General features: G+C 43.7%; 1 protein-coding gene and 1 long non-coding RNA gene across 4 annotated transcripts in view; one reads left to right on the top strand and one right to left on the bottom strand.

The window, feature by feature from the left end:
* STAB2 (stabilin 2) overlaps positions 1-19,853 on the bottom strand; it is a 147,771-nt gene that overhangs the window by 102,877 nt on the left and 25,041 nt on the right. For all 3 annotated transcript variants that reach the window (XM_008526302.2, XM_070600742.1, XM_070600741.1), the window contains exons 7-13: positions 15,225-15,350; positions 14,144-14,340; positions 12,377-12,510; positions 5,559-5,692; positions 3,639-3,721; positions 1,716-1,865; positions 157-300 (exon numbers count right to left, since the gene is read on the bottom strand). In XM_008526302.2, the coding sequence (XP_008524524.2) occupies positions 157-300; positions 1,716-1,865; positions 3,639-3,721; positions 5,559-5,692; positions 12,377-12,510; positions 14,144-14,340; positions 15,225-15,350 (968 nt within the window). The remainder of the gene's footprint in view (positions 1-156; positions 301-1,715; positions 1,866-3,638; positions 3,722-5,558; positions 5,693-12,376; positions 12,511-14,143; positions 14,341-15,224; positions 15,351-19,853) is intronic.
* LOC139080385 (uncharacterized) overlaps positions 1,634-19,853 on the top strand; it is a 33,338-nt gene continuing 15,118 nt past the window's right edge. Inside the window, exons 1-2 of the long non-coding RNA XR_011534868.1 lie at positions 1,634-1,755; positions 2,618-2,691. This is a non-coding gene — a long non-coding RNA (uncharacterized lncRNA). The remainder of the gene's footprint in view (positions 1,756-2,617; positions 2,692-19,853) is intronic.

The raw sequence follows: 19,853 nt of genomic DNA, 5'->3' as shown, positions 1-19,853 counted from the left end.
GCGAGGACCGCCCCCTCCTTCCCCATGGTTTGGGTCCTAATACAAATGAAGGACAAGCACATAGTACTGGTGTGCACTTTCTTCTTGGATGTGACCCTCCAGGGAACACAGGAAGATGGATTTGGGTTGAAATCACTTTTACCTGAAATATCTCACCTCAGTGTTGCTCTTAAACGTGGGCGCCATCTTGTCCATGGCTCTGTCGAGGATGTGCAGGAGCCCGTTGGAAGCGACTATGTTCCCCTCTATAATTTTTACCTTCCTTTTGCCTCCATAGAGTTTAAGATTTAGTCGATTGTCCTAAAACACCAAGGGGAAAAAAATTAATGTGGTGTCCTTGAAGGAGTGAGCATTGGATTCGAAATCAGAAGTCCTGAGTCCTTGGGTTCTGCCATTTATTGGCTGTGTGATCTTGGATAAGTCACTTATCCTAAAATGGGGATGATGTTATCTGCCTGGTTGACTTCACAGGGTTTTCATTAAGATCAAATGAGATAATGTGTGAAATCACTGATGACTATCAAATGCTGAATGTGAATAAAGCATTATAAAGTTCTTCTCCAATGGACTACAAGCTGCAAAAGGGAAAAACTATTCAATTTACTGCAAATCCGTCACCTACTTTAGTGTCTTGCACACAATAAAAAATATTTGTGAAACAAATAATTGAAACTAATTCCTTCTTCCTCCCATGTGGCTCCTACAAGTTACAGACTTGGTAAATATTTGTTGAGTGAATGAATGAATGAATGTCCTTGTGAGAAAGGAAGCCACATCTTCCTCTATCTACCTACCTACCTACTTACCTATCTATATACCTATCATCTACTATCTATCTAACCATCTGTCCGTCCATCCATCCATCCATCCATATATCCACCCACCCACCCACCCATCCATCCATCCATCCATTCTCACACTCACACTGCAACACAACAGTTAAGGATTCAGGCTTTGGAATCAGGCAGACCTTTGAGTTCTGGCTCTGGCACTTACTGCATGACCTCTCAGTTTTCCCATCAGAAAAACCTATTTCACAGCATTGTTGTGAGTCTTATAGAACCTAAATAAAGAATTATCCCAGTACGTTGCTTACAGTAAGTGCTCAATAATCTATCAACTACTGATATTTGGTGAAACACAACAGTACAGGCAATAACCTGCACACACACATTCTGTCCATTAATCACTTGCCCTTCAGCTCAGTAAAGTCACAAAATGAGGTATTTGTGAAAGGAGAGGAGGGAAGTTTTATTTAAAAAACAAAACAGAACTAATGGCATTTGGAGAGATGGAATGTTAAGTTTGAGAGGGTGGATAAACGCCAGCAACCTAAAATAAACAAAATCCGTTTCCTTTTGTAGGAGGAATGCTGATGTGGCTTTGTACTGATGCTTCCAGGAAACAGCTTAACTGCAAATTTGCTCCTTCCTGCTGGCAGTTGAATGATGGTTGCCTTGAAAACTAATTCAGACCAGAGAAAATCAAACACTTCATATCCCCCTTTCCCTTACAGCCCATGCTCCTCCTACCTAACCCTTTCTGACATTGCTCTCTATTTCTTCCTACACAGAAAAGTGCTTTGCCAAACAAGGAATAAGGAAAGAAGTTCTTTGTAACCTTTCACGACCCCCAAACACAAAGAGAGAGATGGCCGTGGGCGTTGCCTCAGTGGACAGTTTTGTTCTGGGAGTGAGAATGGGAGAAATCCTTACCTTATCACTGCGGAAGATTTCCCCTGACTTCCCGGTCAAGGTATAGAATGTGTCTGTGTTATTCATACACTCAGTGTTCATCTGCCCAGCAATTATGTGGAGTTTCACAAAGTACTGAGCAGCTTCATTATCCATCAAGAGTTGTTTCACCTGAGAAAAGAGAGCGGTTCCTTCAGTCTCCGCTGTTTGAAGGAGAAAATGAGGTTTGTGGTTCATGCTATGACTTGTTCAGCGTCAAAGGCATCAAAGCCAGCGCTCCCTCACTCCGCTTTGGGCTCGTTCAGATGCAGATGACTTTCCTGGAGCGCAGCAGCTCTGGGCCAGGCCTTACAGGGAGCAGAAATCTGCAGAGTGGGAGGTGATGCACAGTACATCCTGAGACCATGGGCCTGTGGTCGAGCTCGGAAATGGACATAGTGAGGAGAGCATAGAGCTGGGGCCAGGAGGAGCAAGGAGGGTAGCAGGCACACAGGAATCATCTTTTAAAAAACTTTTTACGTTTAAATTTTATTTTTTTTATATTGAGGTCACATTAGTTTATAATATTACAAAAATTTCAGGTGTACATCCTTATCTTTCGACTTCTGTATAGACTGCGTCGTGTTCACCACCCAAAGTCTCATTGCCAAGGAATCTTGAGCCCAGGAAGCAGAAGGGAATGAAATACAAAGTTACGTGAGAAGAGCGAGTAGAGTGGACTGATGGAGCTTTTGAATAGTAAAATTAAGATTTTTGAAATCCATTGGACCAAATCTAGATTTTGTCAGTATTATATGGTCAATGATCAGTCAACAGAGACATTTTACTAACTCTGTGTAAACTTAATCTGTATGTTAAACAAGAGAGCACGGGCGAGGTGCCTAGCTCAGAGGCATTCAATATTTGCTCGTTCTTTCCAGCAGGAGAGACGTGAGTGCATCTCTGAAGATTAACGACAGATTCATGACGGACAGATGAATGGTGGTGGCATATGAAGGTGAGAGAGTCTGGAACTCACTGGATTTTAATTTAATGCAGCAAAAATTATCATCACAAAACATCTTGGATTAAGATAAACCAATTTTATACAAATCAATATGTCCATTATCTACATTAAATCAAATCTATTTCATTAATGCCATCACCATGGTACACCTCCGTCGGGCACTATGAGTTTCATTACTGCTGGATGACATTGTCTCAGACAACAGCTGCTCACATTGAAAACCACAGTTTTCTTCTACTTTCCCCTATCACTGTTACCGTTTATGCTGATTTTAAAGAAACAAATACCTAGTCAATACATTAGTTTAATTCTTCCTGTAGGAAGTGAGCGGTTTTGCATTATGCAAATCTCATTTATCACATGACCACAGTTAATAACCCTGATCCTTGAAGGGGTAATGATTGGAAGCGGGCACCAGGTGGTGTTGTGGGGAGCTGGTAATGGTCTTGCTGGATACACAGGCACATCCACTTTGCGACAACTCATTGAGTTGTGCACTTACAATTTGTAGATTTTCTGTAAGGATGTTATATTTCACTAAAAGAAATTTACCAAAGAATCACCATCATCATCAGTAGATTTAATTTCAATGGAGGTTTTCCACTTTAAATAAAAGAAGGTACGGGGGCCGGTCCTGTGGCCAAGTGGTTAAAGTTATGAGTGCTCTGCTTCAGTGACCCAGGTTCATGGGTTTGGATCCCGGGAGCGGATCTACTCCACTCATCAGCCATGCTGTGGAGGCATCCCACATACAAAACAGAGGAAGACTGGCATGGATGTTAGCTCAGGGCTAGTCTTCCTCAAGCAAAAAAAGAAGAGGATGATTAGCAACTAATTCAGGGTGAAACTTCTTCATGATAAAAATAAAAAAAAGAAGGTACTGCCTACTAAGGTTTTTTGCATTAGCTCCTTTGTGTAGGGTTATTTTAAATACTTACATTGAATCCTTTCAATCCCTTGTCTGTTGGCAACAGCACAGTGAAAGTTCCCAGGTTGCTTAGTGGCCAGGCATAGGCTTTGTCTTAGGAGTCAAAATACACAAAGAAAGAAAACATCGAATGGGTCAGTGGCACACGAGGAGTAAATCAGGCACTGGCCTTGTTCCATTTAGGCCCTGTGACTCAAGAGCTTCTCTGTTCTAACTGGAACGTGCAGGTCCTTGGTGAACTGGGAAATTCTCTAGAATGTGAGGCACCATGATGCCATGGCCCCAAAAGGTTCTTCATAACTGTTGACTTTCCTTGCAGCCACAGTGTTGGCTTCAAGGAAACTCTGGGATGAGAAGCTCTGTGAGGGTTGTGTGACAAAATCCTCAGATAACCCCAGCAGGTCCCTGACACTGTGCCCCACTTTCTGAGCTGTCGCCATCTCTGTGAGCAAAGACACAACCCTAGTTCCATCCACGGCTGACTCAGAGGAGCCTCATGCTTGGTTTAATGCTCTGCTGTTGCCATCTTAAAATGCTTAATAATTTTTGAACAAAGGACCCCTGCCTTTCCATTTTGTGTTGGGACCTGCAAGTTATGTTGCTGGTCCTGTTTCCATGCCCCCGGGAAGTTGGGACACACAACGAGATGGGCTCTGTGTTCTCAGGTGAAAGGTTGACCAGACTTTGTCCAGGGAAATGATTGAGGATCCAGTCTGCAAAGCACAGCCTCTCACTCCTCATTTGATGTTCTCAGAGTTCTTAGAAGAAGGCTATGAGGAGCCTGGCAGATGGCCCCTGAGTCCCAAGGCATTCTAGTAATGCTTGACTCCCTGTAGGGTGTCTTGGAAAAAGCAAGACATTTACGCAGGATGTACATTAAGATTTATGCTGAGAACACAGCACTGACCCATGGTCGTGCTTCTCCAGCTGTGCTCTTTCTGGGAAATCATTTTTGGTGACTGGTAAATTCTAGATACTGATATTTTAATGCTTCTGTTGATTGGTCAAGTCTGTGTTTTATTTTCTGTTGACTGGCCAAATTTGTGTTTTATTGAGAGCTGGCCTGGTGGTGCAGTGGTTAAGCTCTCACGCTCTGCTTTGGCGGCCTGGGGTTCACCGGTTCAGATCCAGGTGTGGACCTACATACCGCTTGTCAAACCATGCTGTGGCAGGAGTTCCACATATAAAGTAGAGGAAGATGGGCACGGATATTAACTCAGTGCTAATCTTCCTCAAAAAAAAAAAAAAAGAAATCTTGTCTAATACTGCGATCAGCTATAATATTTCATTCTTAAGGGACTGTGGGGGTAATGACCTCTAGGGGGCATTTGGAAACACAGGAGGATGTTTTAGGCTGTCACTCTGCCTGGGTGCTTGGGGAGAATGTGTCACTACAAACAATTAGTGGTTGGAGGGCCAACAATGCTAAACATCCAGCAACATGTGAGATGGTTGCACACAGTCAAGACTATTCCTGAAATTCAAACAGCGCCTCCACTGAGGAACACAGATACTGCCTCCAGGTCTTAGTCACTCTCTATCTCCAGTATTACCTGCTGACCTCGTTTCATGCTTGGAGGACCCAAGGTCAAGGGAAAGAGGATGGTCTCCATCTTCACATCAATAGCTGCCCTGTGTCACTATTGTTGCAGAACTGTTAATCTATGGTGACCCCAGGACCTTGTCCTCAGTTCTCTGCCTACTAATTGTTGCATTGCTGGATCTCTTGGTATTGACTCCTGTCTCTCTCTCTGGAAGCAGCTGCCTGTCCTTTCCCTCCTACCTGCGTGGTGCCTCCCTAGAAGGACTGATCCCAATAGACAAGCCTTGCCTCGCCTGCCCACCCCTTTCTGAACGAGTGTGTCTTGCAGATGCCGTTATCCAAAAGAAGGCCATCCTTTATGTAGAAATCTGTACCATAGCTGCATACCCAGGAGCGAGATGAAAGAGGTCAGCCTTCCTTGCCATCTTCCTCTGGGTTCAGTGTTTAATTCTCTGAGTCGCTCCATGATGTTTCCATAACATGTTGAGCCATCACCCACGTAACCTTTCCGGCAAGTGCACCTACAGAGAGGGTGAAAACACATTCTTAGGGTCTTAGAGCCATTGAGTGGTGAGAGCATACCGTCCAACTCCCTCATCTGCATCCTTGTCTGCAAAGGTGGGAAAAACGATGCCAGAGTAGGTCAGGGACAGAGCCAAGAGAGGAACACAAACACAAGGGAGCATTCCTAGTGCAGTGCCTGACACAGCAGGCCCACAAGAAATGGATATTTAATAAACTGTATGTATCCATATGCACTAGATATCTTGCATACTCTTCAAAGTGTGATCAAGAGACCACGTACATCAGAATCTGTTGGAGTGCTTACCATAAATGCAGAGTCTAGGGCCGCGCTGCAGAGCCACGGAATCGGACTAAGCTACTGGAGGCAGCCTCAAGTAAAGACTCAGAGCTATTGATCTGCTTAGATTACTCTCCCCCCTCTTCCTTCCTAGCTGAGATCTCTGCTCAATGGTCCCTTTCTTTGGGAAACCTTCCTCGATCGTCCATCCCCCCACCCCAATGTAGATCAGGTTCCCTGCGGTGTGTACTCTCATGGTGTCACGTAGCTCTTCTCTGCAGCACCAAGCCCAATTGTAATTCTATCCGAACCTGTGGGGTTATTTGATTAGTATCTGCTTCCCCGTCTACTTTGAGAAAAGAGCGAGGGCAAGGACTGCGCACGTATTTACTCACAGGGTCTCATATGGGGCTTGCTCTGTAGTAGGTACTTAAATAGTTGTACAATAAGTAGTAACTGAATTAAAATAAATATATAAGCAGTGTAAACCCCGCAAATTTTACACAATAGTTTAGTTTCTTGAGAGACAAATAGAGTTAAAGACACAGTTAAAGATACATTAGCAGTGATGTGCTGGTAAGTGTTGAACAACCAGCTCTCTGGCGGGAAAATAGCCCTGATTTGCAGCATTTGCCAATTTTCAGGGTTCATACTCCCACCTTGGCCAATCTCGAACTACCAACGTGATGCCAACCAGCTTGCAGAATTCCTGAAAAGGTAAAAATCAGCCCCTGTGATCAGTGAGTCTTGGCTCCAGCACACCTCTGCGCCCTAGCAAAGACTAGTTGACAGCTGGCTGACATTGGCAAGGCGCTGAGGAAGGTGCCATTCACCAGGATCCTGGAGATAAGTGAGGAACCAAACAGGGTAGGGGAAGAATATTTCAGAGAAGAGAGATGCAGCGACGCTGTGGTGGCACCACACCACAGATATAACTCATGTTTTGGAGAATGTTCCAAAGAACAATCATACACTCATTAGTCCAGTTGTGGTTTTAAATATGGTCCCATGAAAAGTAGGTATATTTTCGATGTTTGCTTAACAAATGTTTCAGAGTTTACCACCCCTTGCCTGGATTGCTACAATGACTTCCTAACTGGTCTTTCTGCCCTTGGTTTTCCTTCTCTCAAATCAGTCCTTCACACAATCCCCTCCTGGTTTCTCTGAAAGGGAAATCTGGCACCTCTGTGCTGAAAGCTCTCACCGACTCCTTTCATCTACAGGATAAGGTGTAAGTGCTTAGCATGGCATGCAAGGCCCAAAAAGGAGGATCTTGCTCGTGTCTCCCGCTGCCTCCCACTGCAAATTCCAGCTACACCAAACTGCTTTTTTTAGACTATGATGCCCTCCTCAGGCCATGTGCCCTGCCAGGAATGCTCTCCCAGTCTCACGTTGTAGCTTATGTGTGACCTGCTCTAGGCAGCCTTATCTGACCTCCTGACTCTCCCCTGACAGGAGCATCCTCCTGGGATGGAGGAGATGAAGATAACTCCAACAGGAGATGAAGATAACTCCATCGCAACCCTTTCCACCAAAATTTCCTCTTGCACTGTTGTCCCCTCTGCTAGATGAGAAGCTCTCCTAGAACCTGGGTCCCACTTTATTCCTCATTATATCCCAGCACCTGGAACAGCGCCTCACTGATTGAACTGATTAGATTATTTTCTAAGTACCTACTTAATTCTAGGAACCTTGCTGGGTAAGAGGGCTATAAAGATAACAATCACAGATCCCTTGCCCTTTTAGCATCTCACATGCTGGAGATGGACCTGAAAACAAATAATTTATAGGAACGTGATAAGTCTGCTTAACCTCCTTGAGCCATGGTTTCCTCATCTTTGAAATGGCTTACTAATACCTTTAGGGTTGTTGATAGAAGAGATAATGCATGAAAAACAGCTGGTACAGTGGCAGACACATAGAAAAAGTGCAGTTCTTGGTGGATGATGATGATGATGACAATGACGACGACGATGATGATGATGACAATGACGACAATGATGATGATGGAGATGGTGGCCATGACAACAACAGTAATGTGGAGGGGCTGGGACGCAGCAGGACAAGTTCATAAACAGATAACTAAAGTTCCATAGTAAGTGCCATGACAGAAGGTTGAATAGGATGCCACGGGGGTTGGAGGAGGAAGTGACTAATTCTGCCTGGAGAGATATGGAACAGGTTCTAGGAGAAAGGAACATTTAAGTAATTCTAGAAGGACATGTGAATTTCCCAGCCAAATGACTGGGAGATCATTTACTGATTGAGCCTTCAGGGTTTTTATAGAGCAGTCGCTCTCAACCAGGGGCCATTTTGCCACCTCCCTCCCTCCACCCCCCCCCCCCCCGGAGATATTTGGCAATATCTGGAGACAGTTTTGGTTGTCACAACTAGGGCGATGCTGCTAAACATCCTACAACGCACAGGACAGCACCCACAGCAAAGATTTGGTTACCTGGCCCCAAATATCAATAGTGCTGAGGTTGAGAAACCTTGTCAGAAGGAATCACCAAGGTAGACCTAACCATGAAGGAGTAGTCTATTTAATACAAGCAAATAACAGTTTCTTAAGCGTCAACTTCCTCGGCAAGTATTGGGTGAATTTAAGGAGGCAAAGAGGGAGATTGGTAACTACTGGAAGTGATACAACAGTCATTGTTGAAAATTAATCCTGCTCTAAGTTACAGAGGTTTCATTTGAAGGCAACTCTTCATAACAAGGCAAGTAACTTTTACAAACCACTAAGTATGCTTGTCTCTAAGGTTCTCTAAGTTCTTATGAGGTCAATGATTTGTTTTCTGTCAAGTGAGTTGACTTGTCTTTCCTAAGGATGGTGGGGGAATTGTATATTAATGGCCTCAGTGCTGAGTAGAATGTATAAAACATAAATGTTTTTTATTTTTATTCAAAATCTCTGTCCAAAGTTTGAGACTTGATGAGACCCTTTTCTGACTGAAATATTCTCAGCTGGGCTGTGGCACATTCACAGCATCGCCTTTTTTGTAAATTGGTTCTTTCTTAGGTACAAAGTTCTCCCGCTGTCTTAAGGCTTTAAAAACACCCATAAGCCATTTGCACTTACAAGTTATGGATGGAATTAATTACATTTAATGCTGGATTAGATTTAGCTAAATTATAAGGTGTCCCAAAAGTGTAGTCTGGTTGCTTCCTTCATTTCCTCATTGTTCCTTTAATTCCTTCATTGATTCATTGGTTCCTCCAAACTCTCCTTTCACTGTTCTAATGGGTGACAGAGGTTGTAATAAGAAGAATAAGACATGGACCCCCAAGGACCTTACATTCAGTTGGAGATTGAGATCAATGACGATAATAGCAGCTAACATCTACTGATAGCTCCTATTCCAGTTACTCTTCTAGGAGTCTTATTATGGCATCTTATTTAATGCAACATTCCTATGAAGTGGGTTCTGTTGTTAGTGCCATTTTAGACAAGGAAACTGAGGCACAGAGAGGTTAAGTCAAGATCACACAGCCTGTAAGTGGCAGTGCCTGCACTCACCACCACTGTACTGTGTATTTGTCACAGTTCAGGGTGATAAGTGTTCGAACAGAAGCATTCCAGGGCACTCTGGAAGCTGAGGGGCGGGGACTTCCGAGTGGAGTGGGAGGACGTGGGAGGCATCCTAGTGGTGGAGATACTCGAGTTGAACAGTGAAGAATCAGTGTGTCAGCTTGACTCAGAGGAGGTGGGAGGGAGGGATGGTCTGAGGGGGGGAACAGCAAGTGCAAGGGTATGCAGTTGGGAGTATCATGGCATGTTTGAAGAGCAGTGAGTAGTTCATTAGAACTAGAGCCAAGGGTGTGGTCCCGAGAGTGTGGAGATAATGTTGGCTCATCCACACCTGCTGCAAACAGCCCCTCCTCGGCCATACCCCGGGGGACGGTCCCAGGAAGAGCCTGTGCACGTCCTGGAAGCTGGTTTGGAGCCCTTTGTGCAGAGAATTATGGGGTTCTGGGCACCTGCATGTGGTCTATAAAGGGGGCTCAGGCTCTGGAAGAGCATGTCCTCTTGGTCCTTTAGACTCCTTGTCCTGGTGTAGTCAGTGGAGGAGCAGAGTGAGGCCCTCGAGATGTGATACCTGAGGGCAGGGGCCCCTGCTGCCCAGCTCTAAAGGTCGTACTGCTGGAAACACATCTGGAAGTGGCCAAGCTGGGATTTAAATCTAGGTCCGTCTGGGCAAGCCCATGCACTTGCCTCTGCACCATGTTGCCTTGGATAGAATTCTTGGGGAGACTGCTCACGTCAAGGAATCCTAATTTGTACGTCTCTTATACAAACACTGAATATCATCAGTGTTACTAACGTTCCAAGAGTCTCTGGATTTCAGTGTTGTTTATTGTACATTTGTACACTTAGAATGTAAACCACACATTTTCCAATATGTCTTCTCAGTCATGTCCAGTCTTTTCAGCTGAATTGAACCAAATAACAGAGACTTTTAACAGCCATGAAGTTATTTGTTCTTCTTCGTAATAATTCAAATGGAGCTTAGAGTTTAAAATCATGCTTCTGTACATTAACTCGTTAGCTCTTTCCAGGGAGAAATTCCTGGTCTCTAGTCAGTCCACTTGTCAGGTGAGGAAATTGCGGTTCAGAAAAGTGATATGACTTGTCCCAGATCACCCCAGCCGGGCGTGCTGGAGTCCACATTTGAACTCGTTCTTCCTTATTAGGTGGTCTTCTGTGGCTAATGCAGTACGATTTTGAATATTCTGCATAAACTGACTGTCATATTGAGGAGGCATAAACAAAATATTTTCTATCCTAGGTGGACTAAGTTACTGATAGCCCCATATTTTATCAATGCAACTTAGCCAGCCTTTAACCAGGGCCTCTTTCCAGCTGATGACAGTCAATTTTAGGGGTGGGGGAGGATCGAGGAGGTTTGTGAGCGACACACATAGCCCTAAAATTGCTTGTGGATTCCACTGACATTCTAAACACACGTTTTAATGCAGCTTCCATTATTCTAATGTTCTAGTTTCCTTTTTTGGTTTTATCTTTTCAAACACAAAGGAAAGAAATGATTTAAAGTATTCTACTCAAATTTTCTCCGAGGATGGTAAAAAACACGTATGCTGGCTTGCTTGGTTGTCAGCAGTACCAGAATCTGTGTTTGAGGAGAGGTTGTGCCTGTATACATACGTGTGTTGGGTGCTTACGTGCCTATCCACGTGGCTGTGGTGAGTTTGTGAGCGCACTTACATGTAAGAGGTGATTTCTATGTGCCAGGTTCTGCTCATGGATTGATGGATTTAACCCTCATCACAGCTCTGGTTCTCCCCCTTTTATAACAGCGGAAGCATCAGTTCACAGAGGTTGAGGTAAGTGGCAGAGCTGGAGTTTGAACCCGGGTGTTCTGACATCCAAGCTCTTTCTACCCCACCCGCACTGAGTCTGGATCTACTTGTTTGATAGAATGTGATCATCAAAAAACTTATCTGGGAAAATCCACACATTTAAGACCCAACTGTAAAAGGAATGAACTTCAACGAATAGGGAAGAGGGCTCTGGAAACACAGAAACTGTTTAGTAATTATGACGGTTTTGAGCTCACAGTGGTAGAATGAGTCCGCAGAAGTTGATGACAATGAGAACTAAAAGTGGCACTGAGATAGAAGCCTCATTTGAGAGACAAAAGACTGGGGTTCTAGCCTCAGTTCACCCACCAATAACAACATAATACATCTGTACAGCAGTTTCCAGAAGATTCTCTCAGGTATTCTTCACAACAACCTTATGAAGTAGACATCACTGTGCTCATTTATACATGGAGAAACCAAGGCCAGAGAGAGGTATCACTTTGCCAAGGCCATACCTCTGGTAGTCACCAGCACTGAGACTCCAACCCAGGCCTTTAAGCTCCAGATGCCATCCCCTCCCTCCACTCAAGCTGTCTGTGCCTCAGGAATTTTCACACAAATATTTTTACTCACAATAAACCCCTTCTTTTGAAACCTGGAGTCCAGGAAACACCACAGTGTTTTTTCACTTTCTCCAGTCTTGTTTTGCAGCACTAACAAGCAATATTTCACAGACGAGGAAACAGGCATATACATTAGAGGTCAAACCCCTGTAATCGCAACAGACGTTTGTTTTCCCAGTGACAGTGGCTTCCGTCTCCCACGCTCTGACCACTCAGTACCATGTTATCAGGCCAGGTCAATACTTAAGAGTGTTCTAATGGTCATTATAAAGGAAACAATTTTGGAATGATTCATTGATTAAACAAAGATTTATTGAGTACCTACTATGCTCCTTGCGTTGTTGTGGGCGCAAGGCTGAATAAGACACATTCCTTGCCTTTCAAGGAGCTGACATCATTGTCTGGTCACCACTTCTACCACTCGGAAGGATGGTGGTGGAATTGAAAAGACTTACCTGGTTTGGCCTGGTGCGATGGTGGTGCAGTTTGCATTTCTGTGACAGGGGTTATTAGACTCACAGATGTCGGTGACAGAGCACCCCACTCCAGGGACAAAGTTGCGGTAGTGTTCCTTACACTCACAGTGAGACTTTAGTGGACAGGGAGAGAATAACAAATGGGACTCTAGTTAGTCATTTTAGCTGACATTCTTCTTAAACTCATATGTTTAATCTGCCATAAAACTAACTTGGGATAGGTCCAAAGAGTGGGTTTCAACTAGAAACTTGTCAAAGTATCTAGAACTGGAAGTCATGCCTATGTATCTCAATGGTTTGGAAACTCATACCCCTTCTGTGTCATTTACACTGTCAGTTTTCTGGTTTGCTAACCCTGGGCTGCCCTGGCACTGTAATTCCTGGTTTTAGATTGTCTACAAGTGAATAGAGATTGATGTTCAGATGGGAGGTATTAGTGCTCTAGAATAGTGGTTTTCAGCTGAGAGTCTCAATCCAACGGACAATGGGCAATGTTTGGAGACATTTTGATTTTCACAATGGGAGAAAGGGGCGGTGCCACTAGAGGCCAGGGATGCTGCTAAATATCTTACAGTGCACAGACAGCTCCCCACAACAAAGACTTACCTAGTCCAAAATGTTAATACTGTTGAGGTTGAGGAACCCTGCTCTGGAATAATGGAAAAATGAAAGCATTGCTTCTGTGTGAACAATGGAGGGTTTCTAAGACTTGAAAATTGGCCTTGGGACCCACTTTTTAAGAGATAAAGTATATTTTTAATCTCACTCCCAAGATCCTGGGACCTTGGTTCAGGGTGTAACATGACTTTTCTCATAAGGGAAAATCTATCCTCTAAATGAGGATGGGAGTTCAGCCCTTTGAATTTCTTGTGACCCTGCCTCAGAAATCGACAGCAGAAATATATCTCATGATATATTCTTTTTCCTTAGAAATGAGGTTGGGTGGATTCTCTGCAGGAACTCCAGGAGCCTTCCCATGGGCTGCTGATTAGACTGCTGGGGACCCATGACTGAGTCTCGGGCAGGCACTGAAGCCTTTCCTCCTATCCAGGCAGCAATAGCCTTCTGTATGATGGATTTCCTCCACTGAACACTTGGCCTGCGGTTATGGGTGTAGTAGGAACCCACGAAACATTTGATGGTTGAATGAGATGTCAGGGAAAGGGTTCTTTCAACTGGACTCCTCAGCAAAGGTCTCCTGACCAAGAGGAATTTTACCAGTCAAGGTCATGATGTGATTTAGAGGAGCAGGGTCTCACCCCAGAATATCCTCACTGCCCTCTACAATCTGTCAGTGCTGCCTGATATTTTATCACGTTCATCCCTTTGGAACAGAGTATTTTTGGTTCTAAAAGTCCTCTCTTCCTTGAAAAGACGTTAGAGAAAATAGAGGACTGCAGGTGAAAGTCAATTACATATTCACCCAAGACTTGGTTAACAGTTAATTTGTTAATCTAATTGGAGTCGTGTGTATATTTTGTGGATCACCAAATAGGACTGTGATAAAAGAGACAGTTAAGATTTGACTGAGGAGCTGGGAAAGTGTGAGTTCAGAGGATGGACTGGGAAGGGAGCACACTGAGGTCAGCCCAGAGCACAAGCAGGTCTGTCTGGAGAGGAAGCCCAAACTGAGCACCGAAAAGGAGAATTGGGAGGGCTCAGAAGACAAATTATACCTATAGCACAGTCTCACCTTCACGGGTTGTCCTACTTCTATTTGCATCAGTTCCTGCATCATTGGCTCACCTGTCCAGGTCCATCATATTTGCACACTGTAGACCTTGCAGGGCAGTTTCCAAAGTTAATTTGGCAAGGGTCTACTGGCAAGCACACTTGGCCATCCCCGCGGTAGCCATCTTGGCATGTACAACTGTGCTGATTCGGTCCCAGGTATGTGCAACGAGCATGAGGGTGGCAGACATCTTGTAAACATGGATTGATGGCTTGAGAGGCAAAGACAAAGTAAGAGGTGGTTACCACACTCAGGGATGGAGAAGGAAAACTAAACTGTGAAGGGATTGAAAATCACAGCTCATCAAACCACAAAGGCAATCCAATCGCTCTAAGAGAGAGAATAAGAAACATTTCATTCTACCCTACCTGATCACCCCCACCTTCCAAACAGATTTATATACGGCCATCAGAGACCATAACTGAAAATATTGTGTTGATAGATTATTATGCCATGTTATGTGTGGCATTAATATAAAATAGCACGAAAGAAAGCACTAATGCTTATAGAATTTATAGCATGCATTGCACCCTGTTCTAAGCATTTGCCATACCTTAACCCAGTTAATCCTTACAACTCTGTAACATTGGTACTATTATGATCCCCATTTGATTGATAGGAAAATGGAGGCAGAGGCAGGTTAAAGAATTTGTCCAAGTTTGTGTAGTTAGCAATAGGCAGATCTGGGATTTGAACCCAGGTGGTCTGGCTCCAGTTTCGTGTTTATAACTAATACACAATACAACCTCTCACGAAGTGAATGAGCATGAAATGAAAAAGAAAAAAGAAAGAAAGGAAGAAAGAAAGAAGGAAGCAACACATTTTATCTTAACATTGATTTAAGTGACACAAAATAAAACCATGTATAAAAATCTCTTTTTATGCTTTGATAATAGGAGGAATTGCCATTTATTAAAGAGCTACCACCTGATGAGCATTTTGCTTAAAACTTTTTATATATTTCATTCAAGTACGTAGAGAGAAATAGAAGTGGTTGTTGTATTAATATTAGGGAGGTCATGTTTTTATTTTTGTTTCTGTTGAGTGACCTAACCATCTCAATTAACAAACTAGCAGGATCTAAATTCTACTCACGCTCGCAGTATTTGCCATCGCCTTTGTAATTGGGAAGGCATTTGCACTCTAGTTTCGTTCCATCTTCGCTGGAAGGTGAGCATCTGGAATTTTCTGGGCAGAGCAAGGCTGCACATTCAGGGATGGCTGCAAGGGAAGAGTGTTTAGTTAACTGCATTAGTAGATTAACTAGTCCTAAAAAACTCAACAAATGCAATATTCCTTATTATTAAAAAAGTAATGTAGATTCGCTGTAATGATTCAAAAAAAAATGGAATGCATGAAGTAAAAATTAACTGTCCTATTTTCATTCTCCCATACCACTCCCCAAATAACCAATGTCAACAACCAATATAATACATTCATTTATAAGTTTATTTATATGATTTTTTAAAACAAAATGGAGTCCTGTTAAAATATTTAGGAACTTGATTTTTAGTTTTATTTTTTCTGGTGAGGAATATTGGCCCTGAGCTAACATCTGTTGCCTATCTTCCTCTTTTTGCTTGAGGAAGATTGTTGCTGAGCTAACATCTGTGCCCAATCTTCCTCTATCTTATGTATGTGGGGTGCCGCCACAGCATGGCTTGATGACCAGTGTGTAGGTTCACACTCAGGATCTGAACCCATGAACCCTGGGCCGCTGAAGCAGAGTGTGCAAACTTAACCACTACACCACCGGGCTGGCCCCCAGGAACTTGATTTTTAATTTAACATTATATTATGGAGGTCTTTAAAGATCTTTTTTAATCTCTAACAACTTTAGTTTATAATATAGATGGGACACAGATGGCTGTTAAAAACTATAAAAAGTCTGACATAGAAGCCAACTTGCAAAGCTAACAAGTTGGGCTGATACAGTTTCATGGATGCTGGTAGAAGATATGAGACTCCCGGGTCAGAGATGAAGGATAGTTTATTACTCACATCAAGAGCAGTAGCCAGAACATCAGCATTTTTGCACTAAGTTTTCCAAGCCCTAATTCCCATGAGGCAATGCAAAGAGGGCCAGATTGAGACCTGAACATGCAGTGGATTTCATTATAGGAGAGAAGCTCTGATCCTAGGGAACCTAAGTTATTTTTAATAATAGGCAAGATAATATTTAGGGCTCAAGCAGAAGGCAGAAACCACACAACTATTTGAACAGGGAAAGTTTTAGTGTAAAGAATCATGAACAGAGAGGGAATAATGGGGAATAATGGGGCTCACGAGACTTAGAAAGAATTCTAAAGAATAAGGGAGTAGCAGAAAAATAAAGAGCAATCCCTACCCTCGGGCTGAGATGAGCACCCAGGGTAAGCCCTCTTCCTTCCAGAGCTGAGATCCAGATGTCACTGGAAAGGGCATGGTCTTGGTCACTGCACGGCGCAGAAGGTGCTGAGGTGCCCTGATGGTGAGACTTGCTGGAAATCCTTCCCCCAGGGCTCCAGGGAAGGTCATCCATAGGGTGGGGCCAAGGCTCAGGACTCACTTGGTGCCTGGGGAAGCTGCTTGCCGCTGGGTGCTACTGGAACCAGAAGCTAAGAAGCTACCCTCCCAGAAGTGTAGTTTACTTCCAGGTGTGGCTCAGGCTGGGGCGATTTTGGAGGCCAGGTGTGTGGGATGAAGGTGGGGTGGCCGGCTCCCCAGATGGCCAGTCCTGCAGGCACCTTAATGTGCATGGGGCTGAGGAGAGGGTGTGCGGCACAGCATGTCCCTGGCTGGGCACAGGCCTGCACTGTCCAGGGCTCCTGGCTATGCTGCCCCTGCCTGAGTCAAGCCGTAGACAAAGTATGCAGTGGCCAAACTCTGCAGGAACCTAGCCCTGGAGAAACTGGTGGGGCTGAACCGTGGAGAAAAACTGTGTTCTTTAGGAACCTGGCGAGTGAGCTAAATCAGAAACAGGAAGAGGAAATCCTTCCTCCTTCAGTGTCCCTCCAGCACAGCCTATTGATAAGACTTCACATCTTGCTGGCTGGCAAGTGAGAAATATTTACAAAGCTCACCTCCACTATCACAGAGCAGGCAAAAAGGGTGAATTTGGAGCTGAGAGGCAATCCATTGACAGCTGGCACAGGCCGTAAGCATGCCTGCCCTTTGCTCCCGAAGGAGACCCTATGTCTTCCAAGGCTGTTCACTATACGAACATCCTTGAAGAGATGTTGGAACAAAGGGCAGTCAGTGTGCTGCTCTCAAGATTGCACAAATATGAGAGACTCATGGAGAATTGTCTCCCAACAGTGGCTATGAATCAGAAATTCATAGAGAATATCCTCCACCCCTTCCATAAAGCAGAATTGCTGCAGGGACGTGGCTGCCCTTTCAGGATTACATTTTCATCCTTTCATCCTACATTACACCTTTTCATCCAGGTGGAGTCATGTGGCTAGCTGACATTGATGGAATATTGAGTGGAAGTTCTATGTATCGTTCTGGACTTTATAAGCAGGTGCTTCTTCACTCTCCCTTCTTCCTTCCATGGCCCAAAGCAGAGCATGCTGAGGTGCTGCAGAATGCCAGAGGCACAAAATGGAAAGATCTAGATTCTTAATCACAATGTGGTGGGAAGCTGGTGTCAGCCAGGAACACCCACAATGGATGTTACATGAGTAAGAAATACACCTCTGTTGTGTTAAGCCAGTTCCCCGAGTTCTCAGGTCACAGTGCCCTTAGTGTCTCAGTAATTTTTTCACGGCATCCCAGTCCAAAAGAAATATTTACCAGGCCCATTTATTAAGTTGGAAGAGCCAAAGAATTCAGTAACTATGTTGTGAGAACTTAGTAGCCATTTGAAAAAGTAATATGGTTAACAGAAAGATAAAATATTTTTATTTATTCTTAAATAACCATATTTACTTACTAATGGGACGTGTGAGCTTGTTGGACACTGCACAACTTCTTAAACTTTGGAATCAGATTGGAAACTACCACCCTCATTCCATTCAAATGACTTTTGCATGATACTTGCTTTTTATTACAGCAACCACTGAAAACGCAGTGTTGTAAGATATGATGTTATTGAAAGGAATGTAGTGCTACCTAATGTTGAAATTGTGAACTAACTCAGATAGCAGTTCATATTCTATAGATATATTCTATAGATATATAGATCTATAGATCTATATTTTATAGATATATCACTGTTGCCCTCAAAAATGTAAGATATCCCGCAGCAGCCCCGTGAGTTTGATGTGGTACCTTGGGATGCTTTGGTGCAGTTTTGGAACCATAGTGTTAAGCCATTAAAGTTTTGTGTTTGTTCCTTACAGCATTATCCTAACTAGTATAGGATATACCACAATTTACTCAGCCACTTCCTGCTGATGGACACTCAAATGTTTCCAGCCTGTTTTGTTCTTACAAACAACACTGGCATGAATTTCTTCATACATATATTCTTATCTATTGGTGCTTACTCCTCCCCCCTCCAGGTAAATTCCTGGAATTGGGACTTTAGCAGCAAACAGTAAGCATACCCTAAAATTTAATAGATAAATTTCCTTCATAGGTTGTAGTGGTTCATAGTCACACTGACAATTGTGTAATTTTTCTCACACCCCCAAATAGATATTATCTGTCTTTTTAATCTGTGTAACATAGTGGGCAAAAAGCCCAAAACCAAACCAAGTCAAAACCTCCCAAACTCCAAAATATTACTTCATTATGGTTTTAATTTGCATTTCCATGATTCCTAGTGGGATGATCCACATTTTCCATGCTTGGTGGCTAGTTTTCCTTTCTTCTTCTGAGAATTAGCTGCTCCTTGGCCAGTTTTGAAACTGGGTTCCTGGGCTTTATATTATTATAAAACTTTTCTGACATGAGGATTGCAAATATTTTTGTTCCATTTTATTGCTTATCTTTTGAATCAACAGAATTATTTTGTCATTTGGAGGCTAATCTGTCCATGTTCTCTCTGTTATGCTGGCTTCTGGGCTGGATCTCCTGTCTTATTACAAAGGCCTTTGGTCATGAGTCCATGGGTGATGACAGGAGTGACTGGGGAAGGAGGCTGACTGAGGTCTGCAGAAGGGTCGTCCCATGAGCCTGAGTTTCATTCTGCCGTCGATTCACATTGGTTGTTTGCGTGTCTGTCTCCTCCACAGGAAGAACGTTGAGGCTATATTTTATTCATCCTCCTTACTACCACTGCGCAGAGCTCCTCAATGACTTTCAATAAAGTGAGTTTGAATTTGTTGAATTTGAATCTTGTCCAATCCCTTCATTTTACAAACCAGAAGAGAAACATCCAGAGAATAAGTTAAGCGAGGCTAATGTCAAAGGCAGAATGTCCAGCTTCTTAATGCCCAAGTTCCAAAATCACCCTTCATCACCTGCTCTGTGATAATGGACTGGATTTCTCCTTTACAGTGATGTGCTAAGCATGACCAATAGAGGGCGCTGGAGGGCCATTGCAGCAGGAAGGGGTTTGTCTTCCTGGTGCCCTTGAGCAGTGTCGTGCTCCTGCTGTGTTGGCTTGCTGCTGCTCCATAGTCTGTCGGTGGTGTGAGTGTGTGAGGACATCCAGTGATGCTCTGCCCAAGCTGGGCACCTAGAGTTCACCTTTCCCTTGGTGACCTCACATCCTAGGTCTGGACCCAGTGACCACCTTCCCACAGCTCTCCCCACACACAAACATTGCACACTACAGGTTTAGCACCCATGGCA

This window comes from Equus przewalskii, chromosome 29, assembly GCF_037783145.1.
Source record: "Equus przewalskii isolate Varuska chromosome 29, EquPr2, whole genome shotgun sequence".
Lineage (NCBI taxonomy): Eukaryota > Metazoa > Chordata > Mammalia > Perissodactyla > Equidae > Equus > Equus przewalskii.
This window is presented reverse-complemented; position numbering and strand designations above follow the sequence as displayed.